Source organism: Brassica rapa, chromosome A09 (assembly GCF_000309985.2).
Source record: "Brassica rapa cultivar Chiifu-401-42 chromosome A09, CAAS_Brap_v3.01, whole genome shotgun sequence".
In the NCBI taxonomy this organism is placed as follows: domain Eukaryota; kingdom Viridiplantae; phylum Streptophyta; class Magnoliopsida; order Brassicales; family Brassicaceae; genus Brassica; species Brassica rapa.
This window is the reverse complement of record NC_024803.2, coordinates 1,991,070-2,007,531: the sequence shown is the minus strand read 5'-3', so window position 1 is coordinate 2,007,531 and position 16,462 is coordinate 1,991,070. Positions and strand designations below refer to the sequence as shown.

Genomic DNA, 16,462 nt, shown 5'->3' with positions numbered 1-16,462 from the left:
GAAATTACCTTGGCATGTTTTAAGTTTGGTCCTATTGAACAATGTTGTGACAAAATGTAACATGTTTTATATATATTTATTTGATGACCGATATATTTACATTAAACAAACTTTAATCATTAGATTAATATTAAAAATCTATCCAACATCTAGGTCATCTCTAGCGTCGTCATCTTCTCCTCTTTCTATGTTCCACCATCATTACCTCCGACCACTATACACAGATACATTCGCATGAAACGAAGAACAAAGTGAATTAGGGCTGGTGGACTGATTCGATCAAGAGTTTTTGCTTCTTTCAATCATTTAGAGGAAGGAATCTTCAGATATCAGGTCCGGTTGATCCATACAAAAGGCATATAAGTGTATTAGATTTGTTCCATTCGATTTCATGTTCTACCTTTCAATCCTCAATTTTCTTTCTAGAGTTTCACTGAGTAGGCTGAATCATGAACAACAAAAAATCTCTGCAATTTTTTTTTGGGTATACAAAACTTTAAAATAAGGTGCTTGTGAATTGGTGGGCTAAGCACATAAACTCTACAAAGTTGTTATCTTCAAAAACGAAAAAAAAAACTCACAATTGAGGCCATTGCTCAATCATTGCTAAAGGATCAAGACTTACCTAGAAAAATAAGAAATAACAGTCGGGTCCTTAGAAAACTATATGCATTTTGATGGCAAGAAACAAAGATGAGAGCTCAGGTTAGTATCTGTGATTTCTACCCTTGACTGTTGATCATCCCATGAACTCTTTCATGAATTTTCTCTTGAATCAAAGTATCAGATGCTATGTTTTGTTTAATGCAGAGCTCAGGTCAGGCACTATCTGAGTGGAGCGGAGACAAAAGTGAATTCTCGAATCAAGTCCGAAAGGTATTTAGAAGATGTGAAAGCTCCTAAGCAAGCTTTCCCTTCACACGTTTCTGTCATGGTTTTAGAGGTGCTGATCAGGCATTCAAAAGATCAAGGTCATTTGCCTGTTAAATTTACTCAGTTCAGACTTGATCTTCTCAAGAATGTTGAGAGCAATGCTGAGGTGACTTTGGAGCTTTGACTCCATTACTATGTGTTTTATTGGTTTGGCGCATATGTCCAGTTGCTAATTCCCATTTGTGATTTTCAGGTCAAAGTTTTGGATGTTGATGCCCTTTTCATATCACACACCCAAGTGAACCAAGCAGCAAAACATAGGTGGAGGACCTATCGTGTCCTGTAAGAATCCATAGTATGTTCTTCATGATGCTACTCTTTTTTCAACTTTTGTTTCAGTCACAATGTGCTGACTCTCTCTTTATTTTGCTGCTTACATATCAAACACATGCCACATTGAGTTGATTTTGTCAAAGAAGGAAGAGCCTGTGAAGAAATAGGTACGTTATCCATTTCAATGGGTGTATGTAATCCTGATTTTCACCATTTGATCTTTTTCTTCTCACCTTTTTATATATACTCTGCAGCGAAGCCAAAGAAAGGAGCTTCTTCCTGAGCTTTCGTGATCGTTTGTGTTACAACGCTTGATACACTTTGTTTACCTTTTTTTCACTTTGTTTACTTCTCTTTCATTTAGACAAGTAACCGTAATTGTAAAGATATAATGATGATTGGTTTCTGGATTACTCAAGCTTTAAACTCTTTACGCTTTTGAGGTAGATTAACATATACAAAACTTTGAAATAAGGTGCATCTGAGTTGTAATTTCGCCTAAATTTGATTGATGTTTACTAGCTTTTCGTCCAAGTAAAAAAAGATTTAACAACTTAATTATGTTGAGAACATATTTTCCTTATTCATTTATTTTTGAAAACAGAAAGTATTTTTGCTTCCCATTTGTGATTTTCAGGACACATTATTGTGTTGCTTTGCAAATAAATGGGCAATACGATTATGGGTCTTAACCAATTAAAACTAATAGGAGTATTATGGAAGTTGAAATTTAAATAATAAAACATAGTATATAATATATCTACAGATAATATTATAATTAAAAATATATAAAAACTCTATTGTGGAAATATTATTTTTTTAAATGTAATATTGTAATCTCAGTAACAGTTAAAAAGGTTTGTTTAAATAATTTGCTTATAAATTTTGGATCTCAAACATATTAACATTTATATATATGGAATGTTGGAATTTAAAAAAAAAACAGTATATATTATATCCACAAACAATATTATAAACAAAACTATATATAAAAAAAACTATGGTTTTTTTATAAATAATTTTATATATTCTAATCTCGGTAACAATTAGAAAGATTTGTTTAAATAATTTCCGCCCTTGAAAAGGGCGGGTTACTATCTAGTATAAGTATATAACAAAGTGTTTTATTGAAATTATCTATGGGACCTACTTCATCGTAATTTCAGGTGAGATTAAATAAACGGTTAATGCTTTGAAGCCGTTCACTGGGTTTAGTGGTCTAAAGTTCTTGCACAAAGTCAACCTTTTGGACCTTGCTTACGATGCCGTTTTGCGAACTTTCTCCTTTTTTGTTCCCCTCGCATCATTTTTGTGTGTTCAAACGATATGATTTATCTTCTTAGGGTATGACTGGTTTTCCCGCTACCATCCGCAAACGCAGCTTTTGCGGTTGGTAGCAGTTGTTGGCGTTTTGCAACAATCGCTCAAACTGTTCCAAACCGTTTCAAATCGCTCCGAACCTCATAAATTCAAAAGCTGGTTCCAGCTAGCGTTTGCGGTTGCGGAAGGATAAAAAAAATTTCTTTTTTTCCAAAACAATATAAATACAAAAATAAAAATATTCAATAAAAAATTAAATTAGAATTATAAAAATGCTAAAATATATCTATTAAATTTTAATTAATATTATAAAACTTTAAAATAAAAATATTTTCTATATTTTAAAAAAAATTAAACTATAACTTTCTAAATATAACTTTTATATTTATTATAATATTATTATTTTTGATATTTTTATAATTGTATAAAATGTAAATATTGTTAATTTATTATTTAACCGCTGTTGCACTTAGTAGTTAACCAGTCATAAGTATCCCGTAAACGCACCAATTTTTAACCGCAGAACCAGTCGTACAAATCTCTTAAAACCGCTAGAAACCGCAACCACCCGCATCCGCAAACTCCCGTAACCGCAACCGCAACCGCTGCGGTTAAACCAGTCATGCTCTTAATTTGTACGAGTAAAACATAAAACCGTTAATTGAGGATGGTAGTCAAAAGTAATTGCTTAAGGTCAATATTTTTGACACTGAGTGCGACGACGTTTCGTTTTTTTCTTCCGTATCCTGGCCAATACATGAAAAGAACAACTTCTTTTATGACATCATATATAGGTGTTGCTGTGTTGTGAAGTTGTGATGATGAATCTTAGAAGAGAAAATGTGATCGTTGATTAAAAATTTCTTCAAACTCCGAAATCAAAGTATTATTTTAACACAGTAATCCTATTCGAATAAACAATGTTTATAAGGACGCAGACGCATTCTCGTTTGCACCGTTCAACTTGATAAGTTATATACTTATGAATGTCTATATGGTGTGATTTCTACAACTAAGAGCTGACGATTTCGGTGAAGTCAAGTCCTTGTTTCGAGTGTTTTTTTTCTATACCATTTCTAGTTTTTGATATGCAAGTGGTCTTGCCCAACCAAACTTTCAATGGGCTTTTAGGACCCATGATAAGATTTTGCATGGGTATGCTTCACCTTTTTGTGGCCCAACTATTCATTGATAAAATGAGCTAATCTAGTATGTCTAACAATCTTCTGAAACTAATTGCATTTTACCCCCCATATTTCCTAATCTTAAACTGAAAATGACTTTCTAAATAAAACGGCACAAAGTGTTCCTCCTCTCTTTCTAAACGGAACGCGGTTCTTCTCGTAAAGACTTCCAACCCAACAAATCCACGTGTTAGATAATTCGACACTTTTCTCGACACTACCACGCGCCCTGAAAATATCCAGTGCTCTGCTCGCCACGAGTGACCAAAGTCGGTATCCATAACGAACGGTCACAAATCTCCAAGCCTGACTTCTCCAAAAGATCCACGGCTCTTCTACGTAGATGAAGCTAAGCCGCACATCTACAAACATGCACACTTATGTAATCTCGTGTGCGTACGAAAAATATAAATAATTAAATTAATTTTCAGCCATTTTCAATCGCTCCTTCTCGCAGAAAAATGGCGTCCGGTTTAATCGGGAGATTAGTTAGAACCAAACCGGCGAAATTAACCTCAACGGCGAGGTTAATCCCGTCGCGATGTACATCCTCCGCAACGGAATCAAAACCTTCGTCCTCCGGCGGCGGCGGGAGAGGATCGAACCTGAAGACGTTCCAGATCTACCGGTGGAATCCCGATAGCCCCGGGAAGCCTGAGCTCCAAGACTACCAGATCGATCTCAAGGACTGTGGCCCGATGGTTCTCGACGCTCTGATCAAGATAAAAAACGAGATGGATCCGTCGCTCACCTTCCGCCGCTCCTGCCGGGAAGGGATCTGCGGCTCGTGCGCGATGAACATCGACGGGTGCAACGGGCTCGCGTGTCTGACGAAGATCGAAGACGGAGCTAAGGAGACGACGATCACGCCCTTGCCGCATATGTTCGTGATCAAGGATCTGGTGGTGGACATGACGAATTTTTATAATCAGTACAAGAGTATTGAGCCGTGGCTGAAGAGGAAGAGTCCGGCGTCTGAGCCTGGGAAGGAGATTTTGCAGAGTAAGAAGGATAGGGCTAAGCTTGATGGGATGTATGAGTGTATTCTCTGTGCTTGTTGTAGTACCTCGTGTCCTAGTTATTGGTGGAACCCTGAGTCTTACCTTGGCCCTGCCGCTTTGCTTCACGCAAACAGGTGAGTTAAACAATTGGAATGTGGTTCATTCCAAGTCTGTATTGGTGTGGGGAGTTGATTTTAACCGAGTTAATAGTTAAAGTTTTGATTTTTCAGTGTGTTTGTAACAATAATGGTAGAATCTGCTTTGAGAGTTTGCATGAATGGGGTTGAAGATTCGTGTATCTTGTTGTTAGCTACATTGGTTCCACTTATGTGGTTCATTACAAGTCTCTGTTGTGGTGTTGGTGTGGGGAGTTGATTTTAACCGAATTAACAGTTAAAGTTTTGATTTTTCAGTGTGTTTGTAACAATATTGGTAGAATCTGCTTTGAGAGTTTGCATGAATGGGGTTGAAGATTCGTGTATCTTTGTTGTTAGCTGCATTGATTCTACTTATGTGGTTCATTCAAGTCTATTTTGTTGTTGTTTTTTCTAATCTATGTGTTTGTTGTGTTGGGAAGTTGATTTTTAACGGAGTTAGCAGATAAGGTTTTGAATTTTTAGATGTGTTTGTAACTATAATCTTAGAATTTGCTTTGAAAATTAGCTTGAATGGTTGAAGATTCGTGTTTCTGTTCTTAGCTGCATCGCTTCAACTTATGTGGTTCATTCATTCAAGTCTATTTTGTTGTCTTGGTGGTTTCGAATCTGTCTATGTTTTGTCGCGTGTTCAGTGTTTTGGTTTGGGAAGTTGATTTTAACAGAGAATTAGTTAGCAGATAAAGTTTTGATTTTTCGATGTGTTTGTAACTACAATCTTAGAATCTGCTTTCAAAATTAGCATGAATGGTTGAAGATTCGTGTATCTGTTGTTAGCACTTAGCTGCATTGATTTAACTTATGTGGTTGTTGCCTTGGGGGTTTGAATGTATGTCTTTGTCGCGTGTTGGAGGGTTGATTTTAACCGAGTTAGTAGATAAAGTTTTGACTTTTCGATGTGTTTGTAACGGAGATACTTGTTCACGTTGTTGTAGGTGGATAAGCGACAGTCGGGATGAGTACACGAAGGAAAGACTTGAGGCTATTGACGACGAGTTCAAGCTATACCGTTGCCATACAATCTTGAACTGTGCACGTGCCTGTCCAAAGGGTTTGAACCCTGGCAAACAGATCGCACACATCAAGCAACTTCAGCGTTGAACAGCTTCTTTTATGCATTTTTTTTGTGGTACTCGTTGGGAAACTCATCACCCTTTTTAAAGTTTGAAGTTAATAATCTTTCACAAAACTTTTGGCTCTTCTATTGATTCTTGTATTGTTGTTGCCACATATTAGCACCTGAAAGTAGAGGAGCTTTGTGGTGTATCTTGCTGATCTCTCTCTAAGTAATAAAACTCCAGAAAACTTCACATCATCTTAGTCTTTGGTGTTTTATCTCCATAGTCTTAATAAACATGGCATGCACTTGTATCTATGTTGTCTAGAAGGCTGAGTTTAGGTAGCAAATGATCTGTTTGAGCAGCAACACTCCCTTTCGTGATAAATTGCCCTATCTAGGCTGTAATCCTGGTTCATTTTCCTGATCATCACACATTGGAGGCAACATTTCATCCCTCTGAAAAAGATCCTATCTTTGTTAGATCTTCTCAAAAGAGCACTTGCCCACCCTGAAGTTCCTTTCTTCTTGTGTATGTTTCCATTACTCTGGTTTCAGATTACAATTCTGAACATAGGAGAAACCTTATGGGATAGTACTTACTTTTGTAGACACAACTCCTCCCAAGAAGCCGATCAAGGATTTCTCACAAGACTTCTACTCTGCTGGGTTCATTCCTGGAGCTATTCTCTACTTTGCAAACGATCTACCAAAAGGTTAGTTTAGCGTTACTACCTTCACATGATACTAAAGGCTTCTTCTTTCTCTGGGGAACTTATATGCATTGCCATATATATTGGAGTAAGTGAGATTTGTGTGAGAAATCAAGAACTGTCCTTGTGGAATTTTCGAAAAAGCTTGCAAACTTAGCGTAGAATTGGCCCGGTGAATACATAGTGAACAATAATCTTAGAAGACTGGTTAAGTTCGGGTGTGTAAGATAGATTCTATACTGATCTATTATCTTGAATCCGAAAAAATTGAGAGTTTATTTACCACTTGAGAAGTGTTTGTTGGAAAGAGAACTTAACCTCTGAACTTATCTTTACAAATCACTAATGATCTTTTGCAGATGATGCTGCCGTTTCAAGTCCTTATCTTAATGAAGAGATCATGTTTCTGAGAGATGTAGAGGCCATAATCAAAGAAGCGGAACCAGTTGAGCCATCTCCAGAGCCAGTCACGACTGTACCCGTTGACCAAGCGCCTAAACCCACGGAGAAGAAGAAGGCCACAAAGGCTAAGTGGTTTAAAATGTGATTGAACATCGATGACACAGAGGAGAAGAAGCATGTTGCCGTTGAAATGTGACAGTTCCAGTTTGTAAGTAAGTGACACAGTAGCAATCTTATTGTGTCGGTACGAGTTTTAAAACGCTCTGTCTCGTTTTAAAACGCTGTCTCTAAAAAGTAAAGTAAAACAAATACTTTATGCTACGTCGTATGTATGTTTAGATGATGTACATATCTCAGCACGATCATGTTGACTTTTCTTTTCCACGAGATATATCATGGATCAGGGGATGCTCACGCTCAACAACTACGTCCACTACCACTCTCGATTCTCGTAAATCTACCCTCTCCATTTAATTAATTTTGATATAATTCTCTTACGTAATTATTATATCGACAACCATTCATTTCTTAATTAAATAATTAGCACATTTTTTAATCGTGCTCAAAACTGTCTCCACCACTAGACAAAACAATTCTCCCAAACTTGTTAACTATTTTGTCTCCGACTTTTCTCGCGGGCAGCACCTAACGTCTTTCGTCGCAGGTCGAGATCTCTTGTCGTTTTCTTTGTCTTTCTGATCTCTTCTGTTGTTTTTTTTTCCTCCGTTTGTAAGTTGAGTTTGAGCCAAAGCTTTTGTTCTGTGATCTGTTTGATTCTGTGTGACTCTCTACGAAACCCTATCGATGCAATTAATAATCATCGTTTATTATTTTCTATTTTTGGGTTTGATTGTTTATCTTACATAAGTGTTTGGTTCAAGATGATCATGTTCTAAAACTCCGCTCAATTTTGCAGGTTCTTGTGAGAGTGTGACACGTTCTTGCTTCAGAGAAAGATGGATTCTGGGCAGTGGCACGTTGAGAAGAGGTCCACTTTGAGGAACGAATCGTTTCTAAAAGAGTACGGTCCTGTCTCTGAAACTGGTAGCCTCTCCATCGTAGTTCTTGGTGCCTCTGGTGATCTCGCCAAGAAGAAGACTTTTCCTGCTCTTTTCAATCTCTACCACCAGGTTCTAAACTAAGGATTAAAATCTCACACTTGTCTACTTGTTTCATCACCCAACTGTTTTTTTTTATTGTTTCTTTGTTTACGTGTGAGCGTAGGGGTTTCTTAATCCAGATGAAGTTCACATCTTTGGATACGCAAGGAGTAAGATCTCTGATCAGGAGCTGAGAGACAAGATCCGTGGGTTAGATCATCCACCTCTTCTTCTTCTTGTTGCTTCTGAGTTGTCTTCTTTGTATTGATCCCTCTGAGTCAATGAAAGGTTATGTTATTATGTAGATATCTTGTTGATGAGAAGAATGCTTCTGAGAAAGCAGAAGCTTTGTCCAAGTTTCTTCAGCTGGTTAGTCCATAACATTTTAGAGAAATGAATTTTTTTTTTTGGTTAGTGAAAACATAATTGTTGGCTCAATGTGTTATAGATTAAGTATGTGAGTGGCCCTTATGATTCTGAGGACGGGTTCAAAAGGCTAGACAAGGCAATCTCAGAGCACGAAATCTCGAAAAAGACCTCTGAAGGATCTTCCAGGAGATTGTTTTATCTTGCACTCCCTCCCTCTGTATACCCTCCTGTATGCAAGATGATCAAGGCATGGTGCACTAACAAATGTGAGTTTGCTACTACACTGACCTACATCATTAGATAAAAAAGGTTTTAAACTGCATTTAACTCTCACAATCTTCCAGCTGATCTTGGTGGATGGACACGTATTGTTGTTGAGAAGCCATTTGGAAAGGACTTGGAATCTGCAGAGCAGCTTAGTTCCCAGATTGGAGCACTGTTTGATGAACCTCAGATTTACCGTATTGATCACTACCTGGGGAAGGAACTAGTCCAAAACATGGTAACATTAAACACCTATTTGTAAGTAGACAGACAGACAACGATTGTCTTAACCATGCATCATTTGCAGCTGGTCCTTAGGTTTGCCAACCGGTTCTTTCTGCCGCTATGGAACCGTGACAACATAGCTAACGTGCAGGTTAGAGCTTGATCACTTATCACAAAGATCTCAAAAATTTTGGATAGATTTTGTTCACAGAAACGCACTTTCTTGTTGCAGATTGTGTTCAGGGAAGATTTTGGAACTGAAGGCCGTGGTGGATACTTTGATGAATACGGGTAATCTTTTCTCAGTGTTTCCATTGAATGTGATGTACATAAGGCAATGACATAACTGCATTCTAATGAGTTGTGTAATTTCTATTGTCAGAATCATTCGTGATATTATTCAAAACCACTTGCTCCAGGCAAGTAATTATGGGGCTTTGGAGTTTCTCTGTAAACTACAAATGATGCTTTCATATGTTAAACTATGTTTTAGTGTAACTGCAGATTCTTTGCCTTGTTGCCATGGAGAAACCAATCTCTCTTAAACCTGAGCACATCCGTGATGAGAAAGTGAAGGTGCTCCATCACATTTTTAGTCATTCTAATGAGCTTTTTTCAGCCATTTAATTCAAAATGAACCTCAGGTTCTTCAATCAGTGATGCCTATAAAAGATGAAGAGGTGGTTCTTGGACAATACGAAGGTTATAGAGATGATCCAACTGTTCCAAACGACTCGAACACTCCAACCTTTGCTACAACAATTCTTCGCATAGACAATGAAAGATGGGAAGGTATATACAGGTGTTACCTCTCTAATGTTAGAATCTCTTTCTATTGGTAATGGTTAATAATGACTTGTGGATTGATTTTATTCTTTTCAGGTGTTCCATTTATACTGAAAGCTGGAAAGGCAATGAGTTCAAAGAAGGCAGATATTCGCATTCAGTTTAAGGATGTTCCTGGCGACATATTCAAATGTATGTTTCAGATATCAAGTGTGTTGAATACCAAAACGTTTGTTGTTCTAAACTCTCATGCTAATGTTAACAGGTCAAAAGCAAGGGAGGAACGAGTTTGTTATACGCTTGCAACCTTCAGAGGCCATGTACATGAAGCTAACTGTAAGTCCATAAAGAACCAAAGAGATGAAAATAAAACTATTCAACTGATCTGATTTTTTTTTGTTTTTGGGGTTTGTTGCGCAGGTGAAGCAACCGGGTCTGGAGATGCAAACCGTGCAGAGTGAACTAGACCTATCTTACAAGCAACGTTACCAAGATGTCTCGATTCCAGAGGCTTACGAGCGCCTCATTCTTGACACGTGTGAATCTAAATCATATAGTAACACAATACTTCTGTATATCCAAATCTTTATTGACCATATTATGAATCTCTCTGCAGAATCAAAGGTGACCAGCAACACTTTGTTCGCAGAGACGAGCTGAAGGTAGTTAACATTTCTCCTTCTTGATGTTTTTTCCCATCTGAGAGGGTCTTCTTGAAACATAACTATGTTTGTGATGAATCACAAAAACAGGCAGCTTGGGAAATCTTCACTCCACTGCTTCACAGGATAGAGAAGGGAGAAGTGAAATCGATTCCATACAAACCAGGAAGCCGAGGTCCAACGGAAGCAGACCAGCTGCTAGAGAAAGCTGGTTATTTGCAGACTCATGGCTACATTTGGATCCCTCCTACGCTGTAATAAACAAGGAGATGATAATGATTGCACTGCACACGAAATAAGAGCTCCTCTGTTTTTGTTTTCTTGTTTCTTTTCTGAATAAAAAAATCTCTTCAATGAGCTTGTAAGTGAATGACATGTATACTAGTGTTCTTCACTAGGATATTGCTTGTCTTGTGTTTTTTACCCATATTAGCTAAAAAGGGCTTTGTAAGAACACACTATCAAATTAAGAGAACTTTTTTTTTCTTCTTTTCAGTAGAGCCTCAATATTTATATCTTCATTCATCATCAAGTTTTGTGTATTAGCAATTTAGCATCACCAACATGTATATTCACTATCTAACACTAGGATTTTGACTGTTTCTATCACCAATGTTTATATTTGTATTATTTTTTTGGCTACTGATGCCAAATAAATAAAATTGTCATTATTTTTTTTGTTAATTTTTTTAAAAAAAATACTACTAGAAAATATTCACCAAAATCTACAATATTTTCAAAGATTGGATGTAATATTAGTTTTGTCCCCAAATCATTTGATCATATGTGATCTATATACTTTTTTCCAGTTAAGATCCAAGCATTTATCCTAAGACAAATATAACATATTTGATCAATTCTCTTGAATCCATTTACTAGTTTTGTAATCATACTAATTTCAAATATAATGAAAACAAATTTAATTTTTACTAACAAAGAAGTGTTTTAATTTTATACATAATAAATTGTTGGTAACACACTAACTCACTAAATACAAAGTGCAACAAAATTTACAAAAAGAAAGATGGTTACAAAAGAATGTAGATTGTTTAATGTCAAATTAATTACTTAAATATAGGATCACTCATTTAGTAGAGTGACAAAAAGATATTGTTTTCTATTAATTTATTTACTTACTTATTTTATTAAATTTAATAAGAATGATACAGTTAGACACGCGCCAAATTCGCAACAACCACAATCCCTAGTCCCCCTCCCTCTTATTTTTTCTTTTTTGCCGCAAAAAAAAACACTTTCTCTCTCTCTCTCTCTCTCTCTCTCTCTCTGATTCGATCTTCTTCTTCTTCTTCATCATCTTCCGCTCAATGCTTTCTCTCTCTTCCCGCTGATTCTGCGATCCCATTCGTCAGATTAATGATCACGCATCCTTCATTCTTTAGCCGTTCCTTTTTTTTTAATCGTTGGATCTATTTTAGATTCTTTAATCAAATCGATTGCTCTTCTCTACTCTTTTCGATTTCGTCCTCCCTCTTGAGAGAAAGAGAGTTTAACAGCTTAATCCTCTTTCCTTAATCTTCTGTTTTCGATCAGCTTTAGAGTTTTTTTTTTTTTGAAAATAGCTTTTAGAGTATTTTACTACTAGTTTACTTAATTTTCGCGAAAGAATAGGAGATGGAGATCAGTTGCGGCGAGCTCGGAGCTTTTGGTGACGTGGATCGATTACGGGAAGACGATCTCTTCAAAACGGTGTCGTTTTCAGGGTACCAGACTGTTTACGATACAGTAAGCTGGGCTTGGGATGGTGATGATAGCAGCAACGCTTTGTTCAATGATCTGTTGAGCTTCGGTGAAGAGATCAATAGCTTGCCTGAGGATCCCTTCTATATGAATATTAGATCCACTTTGAACTCCTTCTCTGATTGGTTTCATGAGATGGGTGAAGAAGCAGCCACATTGCCTAACGATCCCTTTTCTATGAAGGATCATAAAGCATCGGTTCTTGATGGTGGAGGTGGTGAAGAGCCTCACTCCGCGTTTGATTTGGTCATTCCTTATCTAGAGATGAGAGACACTTTTGCGGTTGAGTCAGTTTGCAGGTCGTTGCGTGATTCCGTTAGAAAAGAGTCTTGTTTCTGGAGAACTGTTGACCTCAGTGACTCCCCTCTTAAGTACAAAGTAACTGATGATTCCCTTCTGAAGCTAACGCGCCGCGCTCAAGGTCATCTTCGGTGTTTGAATCTGGGAGGATGTGTGAGTATCACTGATGATGGTTTGATGCAAGTGCTAGCAAGCAATCCACGTCTCACAAAGGTTAAGTTTTTTTTTCTAAAGAGAATAGATTTGACCATGTAGCATCTGTTTTAACTTTTAACATGTTATTCGAATTATGTTTTGCAGCTGAGTGTATCAGGTTGTCATAGGCTAAGCACAGTAGGATTGTTATCCATTTTAAGGGACTTGAAATCCTCAAACCAACTTGGAGTAAAAAGTCTTGTCACTGGTGGGGCATTATATTTCACGAAGGAGCAATTTAAAGAGCTGAAGTTATTACTTGGAGCAGATGGTGAAGAGGGTTCAAAATCGAGGAGGCGGAGATTGTATACATCATGTAGATCAGACTTCTCTTTAGATGACGAGCGAGGTACTGACATAGAGATATGTCCCTGGTGTGAGAAACCGAGTCTGGTATTTGATTGTGCATCAGAGACATGTCCGCTGAAGGATCATCCTTGTCCTAAACAGTCGTGCAGAGCTTGCGTAGTCTGCATTGAACGTTGCCACGACTGTGGGAGTTGCTTAAATGATTGTGAACACAAGCCGTTCTGTTTTGCATTCAGCTGTGTGATCTGCTATAAGAAGAGGTCTAACCAGTTAGGAGAGTTGCTTTGAAGTGAAAAAGATTAAAGAAATTATCAACCAAAGTCTAAGAGAAGAGCTGGAATAGGAAAAGGAAACATATTAAGAGACTCAGAAGGGCTTTTTTGTATTCTTGGTGCGCACCGTAAGAGATCTGAGCCGAACTTGTTTCTGCAAAGCAGACACAGGTAGAGAGAAGCAAAGACGAGAGCTTTGTTTGAGAGTGAAAGGGCGAAGATCCATATGTGGAATGTACAGGAGGAGAGATAAACACCATTTACATGTTTTTTTTTCTGTTCCTTGCTTCACATCTTTGCCCCACTGGTAATAATAATAGTATGTATCAATACCATTAGCTAAAGCCTGAATGATGGTGCTGATGAATGTGGAACTAAGTTGTAATGAATATATCTGTTACCAAGTCTTAAAAGATTAGATTTAAAGTTTAAAAGTAAAACTGAATTCATAATTCTTTTGAGTTTACTTATATACAATGTAAATATGTAACAAAATAATAGTAACATAATCAACAGTAACATAATCAAGTACCAGCTTTTAATTTACAAAATGGTTTCGTGGTGTAGTTGGTTATCACGTCAGTCTAACACACTGAAGGTCTCCGGTTCGAACCCGGGCGAAGCCATCTATTTTTTCTTTTTCATCACTCCAGGAGTGGTGCTACTAGCCTACTATCCGGCTCCTGATTTCAATATTTGTTTTACTTTTTACCAGCGCAAGTTTTTCTGAAGACCTTTCAAAAACCTTCAGTGTGCTTACATACATCAGAATGGGTCTATTTAGAGAAAGCGAGTTTTAACTATTTGACCAAACAGTCGCCTGCATTTCATAACAACCACCAATTTGAAGAAAGCATAGTTCCTTGAGAACAAAAGGACATGAAGAACTTAGAACCTGTAATCTCCCCCTTACAAGTTGAAGAGATGGATTCTCCTCTCATTAGAAGCACAGAGAGAGAGAGAAATAAAGAGCTTTGAAGCCTGTGTGTAAACAATCTGTTTAGTTTATATTACTGCAGAAGCAATTGCAGTAAGAAAAAAGCTTAGACAAATCCATAGGAGGGAGAGAGGGAACAATGTTATTAAAAAAAAAAGTCAGATTCAAAAGGAAATAACCTAAAAGGCTCATTAGTAGCAACTAAAGTTTCTCTTTTCACATTGTTTATCAGAAAGAAAAGATCAGCACCATTTAACTAAATTCACAACTCCGTTGCTCTTTCTTCACTTAAGCTCTCCTCTCCCCCACCTGCAAATACAATAAGGCCAAACAAGTTACCCAGACTAAACCTGGAATGAAATCAAAAATTCCAAACCAAATCGAGACTTCCCAATGTCAAACCAAACAATAACCGAGCTTAGTTCAACTTAAATGAATAAACTAAAACTCAGTACACAGTATGAAGTTTACTTTAATATAATACCACAAGCTTTTACAATTATACAGAAACTAAAACTGACGATCTTTTCCTAATTTTTCTTAGATTTTCACATCCAAAAGCGAAGCAAAACAAAAACAAATCAGATACTAGCTCGAGTTAGACTTCTCAGAAACCAAAATCTAATCAGTCCATAATCCATTATTCTCCCGTATTCAAAGGAGCAAAAGAGTTTTAAAGGTGCATTTACCAATTGCTTGCTGGCTCAACGACCAGCGTTCAAGTTAAAGAGCATGCTCTGTCCACCGGGCAAGTAAGCCACGTTTGGAGACCTAGCCAGTGTAGCCGCAACCTCCCTCGAAGCCTCAATCCTCCTGAGCTCGATCAATCCCATTCCAGCTTTAGCCGTTGCATCAGATATCAACTGAGCAGCTTCACTCTCACCTTCAGCTCTAATAACCGCGGCTCTCCTCTCCTGATCAGCCTTCATCACCACAAACTTGGACCTCTCCGCTTCCTGCTGAGCCACCTGCTTCGCCTCCACTGCCCTCGAGAACTCCATACCGTACGACAAATGCGTGATGGCCACATCGTCTAGCTCGATGTTGAAGTCCCTGGCACGCTTGATGAGAGAGTCACGCACAAGTGCTGACACTTGAGGACGCTCCGTGAGGAGCTGATCAGCGTTGAATTGAGCGACGACAGCTTTCAAGACCTCGTTTCCAATCGAAGGAAGAACCTTCTCGTCGTACTCCAGACCCAATGTTTGGAATATCGTAGGGAGACGCGAAACCTCCACATTCAAATAACCAAATAAACACGTTAAACTCTCCAAAATCTCATTTAAAATTCAAAATGATTCTAAACCCCAAAGCCTAACAATCAAATAACCAAATAGACACTTTAAACTCTTCAAAATCTCATTTGAAATTTTAAAATGATCCTAAACCCTAACAATCAAATAACCAAATAAACACTTTAAACTCTTCAAAAATCCCATTTGAAACTTCAAAATGATTCTAAACCCTAAACCCTAACAATCAAATAACCAAATAAACGCTTTAAACTCTTCATAATCTCATTTAAAATTTTAAAATGATCCTAAACCCTAACAATCAAATAACCAAATCAACATGTTAAACTCTTCAAAATCCCATTTTAAATTTCAAAATGATTATAAACCCTAAATCCTAACAATCACATAACCAAATAAACACTTTAAACTCTTCAAAATCTCATTAATGATTCTAAATCCTAAATTATCATAAATCTTAAATCATCACAACCCCTAACTCATCATAAACCCTAAATCATTCTAAACCATAGATCGTGTATCCACCAAATCAAACACAATCTCGCGAATCGAATGATAATAAATCGACGGCAATCTACAAGGGAAGAGCATATACCTCAGGGCGAGAGAGAACACGGAGGGTGAGATTAACCATCTGCAGATCCTTGGTTCCAGAGACGGAGGAGAAGGTGTGAGGCTTAGTGCGGATGTCGAAGACGTGAGGCCTCTGGAGAATCGGGATCAGGAAGTGAGTCCCTTCTCCAACAGTCTGATCCAACACTCCCCTGAAACGATCGAACAGCACGGCTCTCTCGCCGCCGTCGACCGTGTAGAGCGACGAGGAAAGTACCGTCGCCGCCGTGCCGAGACCAAACGCCGCCTTGGCAATGTTGGTGAGGAACGAAACCGCTGCTTGGCTTCCCATCGTTACGCCGAGAAGAATCGAGAAAGGGGTTTGTTAGGGTTTATGATTTGACTTTTGAGAGAGGTGAGGGTTTTAATAACAGGGCCAGTA

At 37.7% G+C, this 16,462-nt stretch overlaps 4 protein-coding genes, 1 long non-coding RNA gene, 1 other non-coding gene and 1 pseudogene across 9 annotated transcripts; 6 read left to right on the top strand and 1 right to left on the bottom strand.

The window, feature by feature from the left end:
• Positions 1-169: 169 nt before the first annotated feature.
• LOC103836990 lies at positions 170-2,811 on the top strand. Of its 2 annotated transcripts, none has more exons than XR_001956234.2 (4): positions 170-333; positions 811-1,039; positions 1,127-1,373; positions 1,461-2,811. It is a non-coding gene; the product is annotated as an uncharacterized LOC103836990 (long non-coding RNA). The 2 variants fall into 2 exon arrangements; XR_001956235.2 differs by lacking the exon at positions 170-333 and adding an exon at positions 570-705.
• Positions 2,812-4,130: 1,319 nt separating this feature from the next.
• LOC103836989 (succinate dehydrogenase [ubiquinone] iron-sulfur subunit 1, mitochondrial) lies at positions 4,131-6,181 on the top strand. The gene is made up of 2 exons (XM_009113321.3): positions 4,131-4,845; positions 5,802-6,181. The coding sequence occupies exons 1-2, from the start codon at positions 4,172-4,174 to the stop codon at positions 5,965-5,967; spliced, it is 840 nt and encodes a 279-aa protein (XP_009111569.1). The 5' UTR covers positions 4,131-4,171; the 3' UTR covers positions 5,968-6,181.
• A 40-nt stretch (positions 6,182-6,221) lies between these two features.
• On the top strand, positions 6,222-7,462 carry LOC103837046 (annotated as a pseudogene).
• Positions 7,463-10,939, top strand: LOC103836988 (glucose-6-phosphate 1-dehydrogenase 5, cytoplasmic). 3 transcript variants are annotated; one of them, XM_009113319.3, is made up of 16 exons: positions 7,463-7,702; positions 7,955-8,168; positions 8,263-8,348; positions 8,444-8,507; positions 8,587-8,773; positions 8,852-9,009; positions 9,079-9,147; positions 9,229-9,287; positions 9,379-9,415; positions 9,501-9,572; positions 9,641-9,788; positions 9,879-9,974; positions 10,048-10,118; positions 10,203-10,318; positions 10,399-10,444; positions 10,535-10,939. In XM_009113319.3, exons 2-16 carry the CDS (start codon positions 7,995-7,997, stop codon positions 10,700-10,702), a joined length of 1,551 nt encoding a protein of 516 aa, XP_009111567.1. In that variant the 5' UTR covers positions 7,463-7,702; positions 7,955-7,994; the 3' UTR covers positions 10,703-10,939. The 3 variants fall into 3 exon arrangements, with proteins under 3 accessions (XP_009111567.1, XP_033136075.1, XP_009111568.1); XM_033280184.1 differs by having other exon boundaries at positions 7,620-7,703; positions 7,948-8,168; XM_009113320.3 differs by lacking the exon at positions 7,463-7,702 and adding an exon at positions 7,782-7,816.
• A 244-nt stretch (positions 10,940-11,183) lies between these two features.
• On the top strand, positions 11,184-13,717 carry LOC103836987 (F-box protein At3g27290). Its single transcript, XM_009113318.3, has 2 exons — positions 11,184-12,715; positions 12,803-13,717. Exons 1-2 carry the CDS (start codon positions 12,077-12,079, stop codon positions 13,292-13,294), a joined length of 1,131 nt encoding a protein of 376 aa, XP_009111566.1. The 5' UTR covers positions 11,184-12,076; the 3' UTR covers positions 13,295-13,717.
• Positions 13,718-13,830: 113 nt separating this feature from the next.
• TRNAV-AAC lies at positions 13,831-13,904 on the top strand. Its single transcript has one exon. It is a non-coding gene; the product is annotated as a tRNA-Val (tRNA).
• Positions 13,905-14,241: 337 nt separating this feature from the next.
• Positions 14,242-16,427, bottom strand: LOC103836986 (prohibitin-4, mitochondrial). The gene is made up of 3 exons (XM_009113315.3): positions 16,064-16,427; positions 14,905-15,447; positions 14,242-14,524 (listed from the first exon to the last, which is right to left on the bottom strand). The coding sequence occupies exons 1-2, from the start codon at positions 16,370-16,372 to the stop codon at positions 14,920-14,922; spliced, it is 837 nt and encodes a 278-aa protein (XP_009111563.1). The 5' UTR covers positions 16,373-16,427; the 3' UTR covers positions 14,242-14,524; positions 14,905-14,919.
• Positions 16,428-16,462: the final 35 nt, after the last annotated feature.

What these genes read in the sequence shown, in the direction of transcription:
- LOC103836989 (XM_009113321.3), top strand. Translation starts at nt 4,172, where the DNA reads ATGGCGTCCGGTTTAATCGGGAGATTAGTTAGAACCAAACCGGCGAAA. An exon ending in GCTTTGCTTCACGCAAACAG is followed by an intron (nt 4,846 to 5,801) that starts GTGAGTTAAACA and finishes ACGTTGTTGTAG; the next exon opens with GTGGATAAGCGACAGTCGGG.
- LOC103836988 (XM_009113319.3), top strand. Translation starts at nt 7,995, where the DNA reads ATGGATTCTGGGCAGTGGCACGTTGAGAAGAGGTCCACTTTGAGGAAC. An exon ending in GGCATGGTGCACTAACAAAT is followed by an intron (nt 8,774 to 8,851) that starts GTGAGTTTGCTA and finishes ACAATCTTCCAG; the next exon opens with CTGATCTTGGTGGATGGACA. An exon ending in GAGCGCCTCATTCTTGACAC is followed by an intron (nt 10,319 to 10,398) that starts GTGTGAATCTAA and finishes ATCTCTCTGCAG; the next exon opens with AATCAAAGGTGACCAGCAAC.
- LOC103836986 (XM_009113315.3), bottom strand. Translation starts at nt 16,372, where the DNA reads ATGGGAAGCCAAGCAGCGGTTTCGTTCCTCACCAACATTGCCAAGGCG. An exon ending in GTGTTCTCTCTCGCCCTGAG is followed by an intron (nt 15,448 to 16,063) that starts GTATATGCTCTT and finishes TTGAATGTGGAG; the next exon opens with GTTTCGCGTCTCCCTACGAT.
- LOC103836987 (XM_009113318.3), top strand. Translation starts at nt 12,077, where the DNA reads ATGGAGATCAGTTGCGGCGAGCTCGGAGCTTTTGGTGACGTGGATCGA. An exon ending in GCAATCCACGTCTCACAAAG is followed by an intron (nt 12,716 to 12,802) that starts GTTAAGTTTTTT and finishes TATGTTTTGCAG; the next exon opens with CTGAGTGTATCAGGTTGTCA.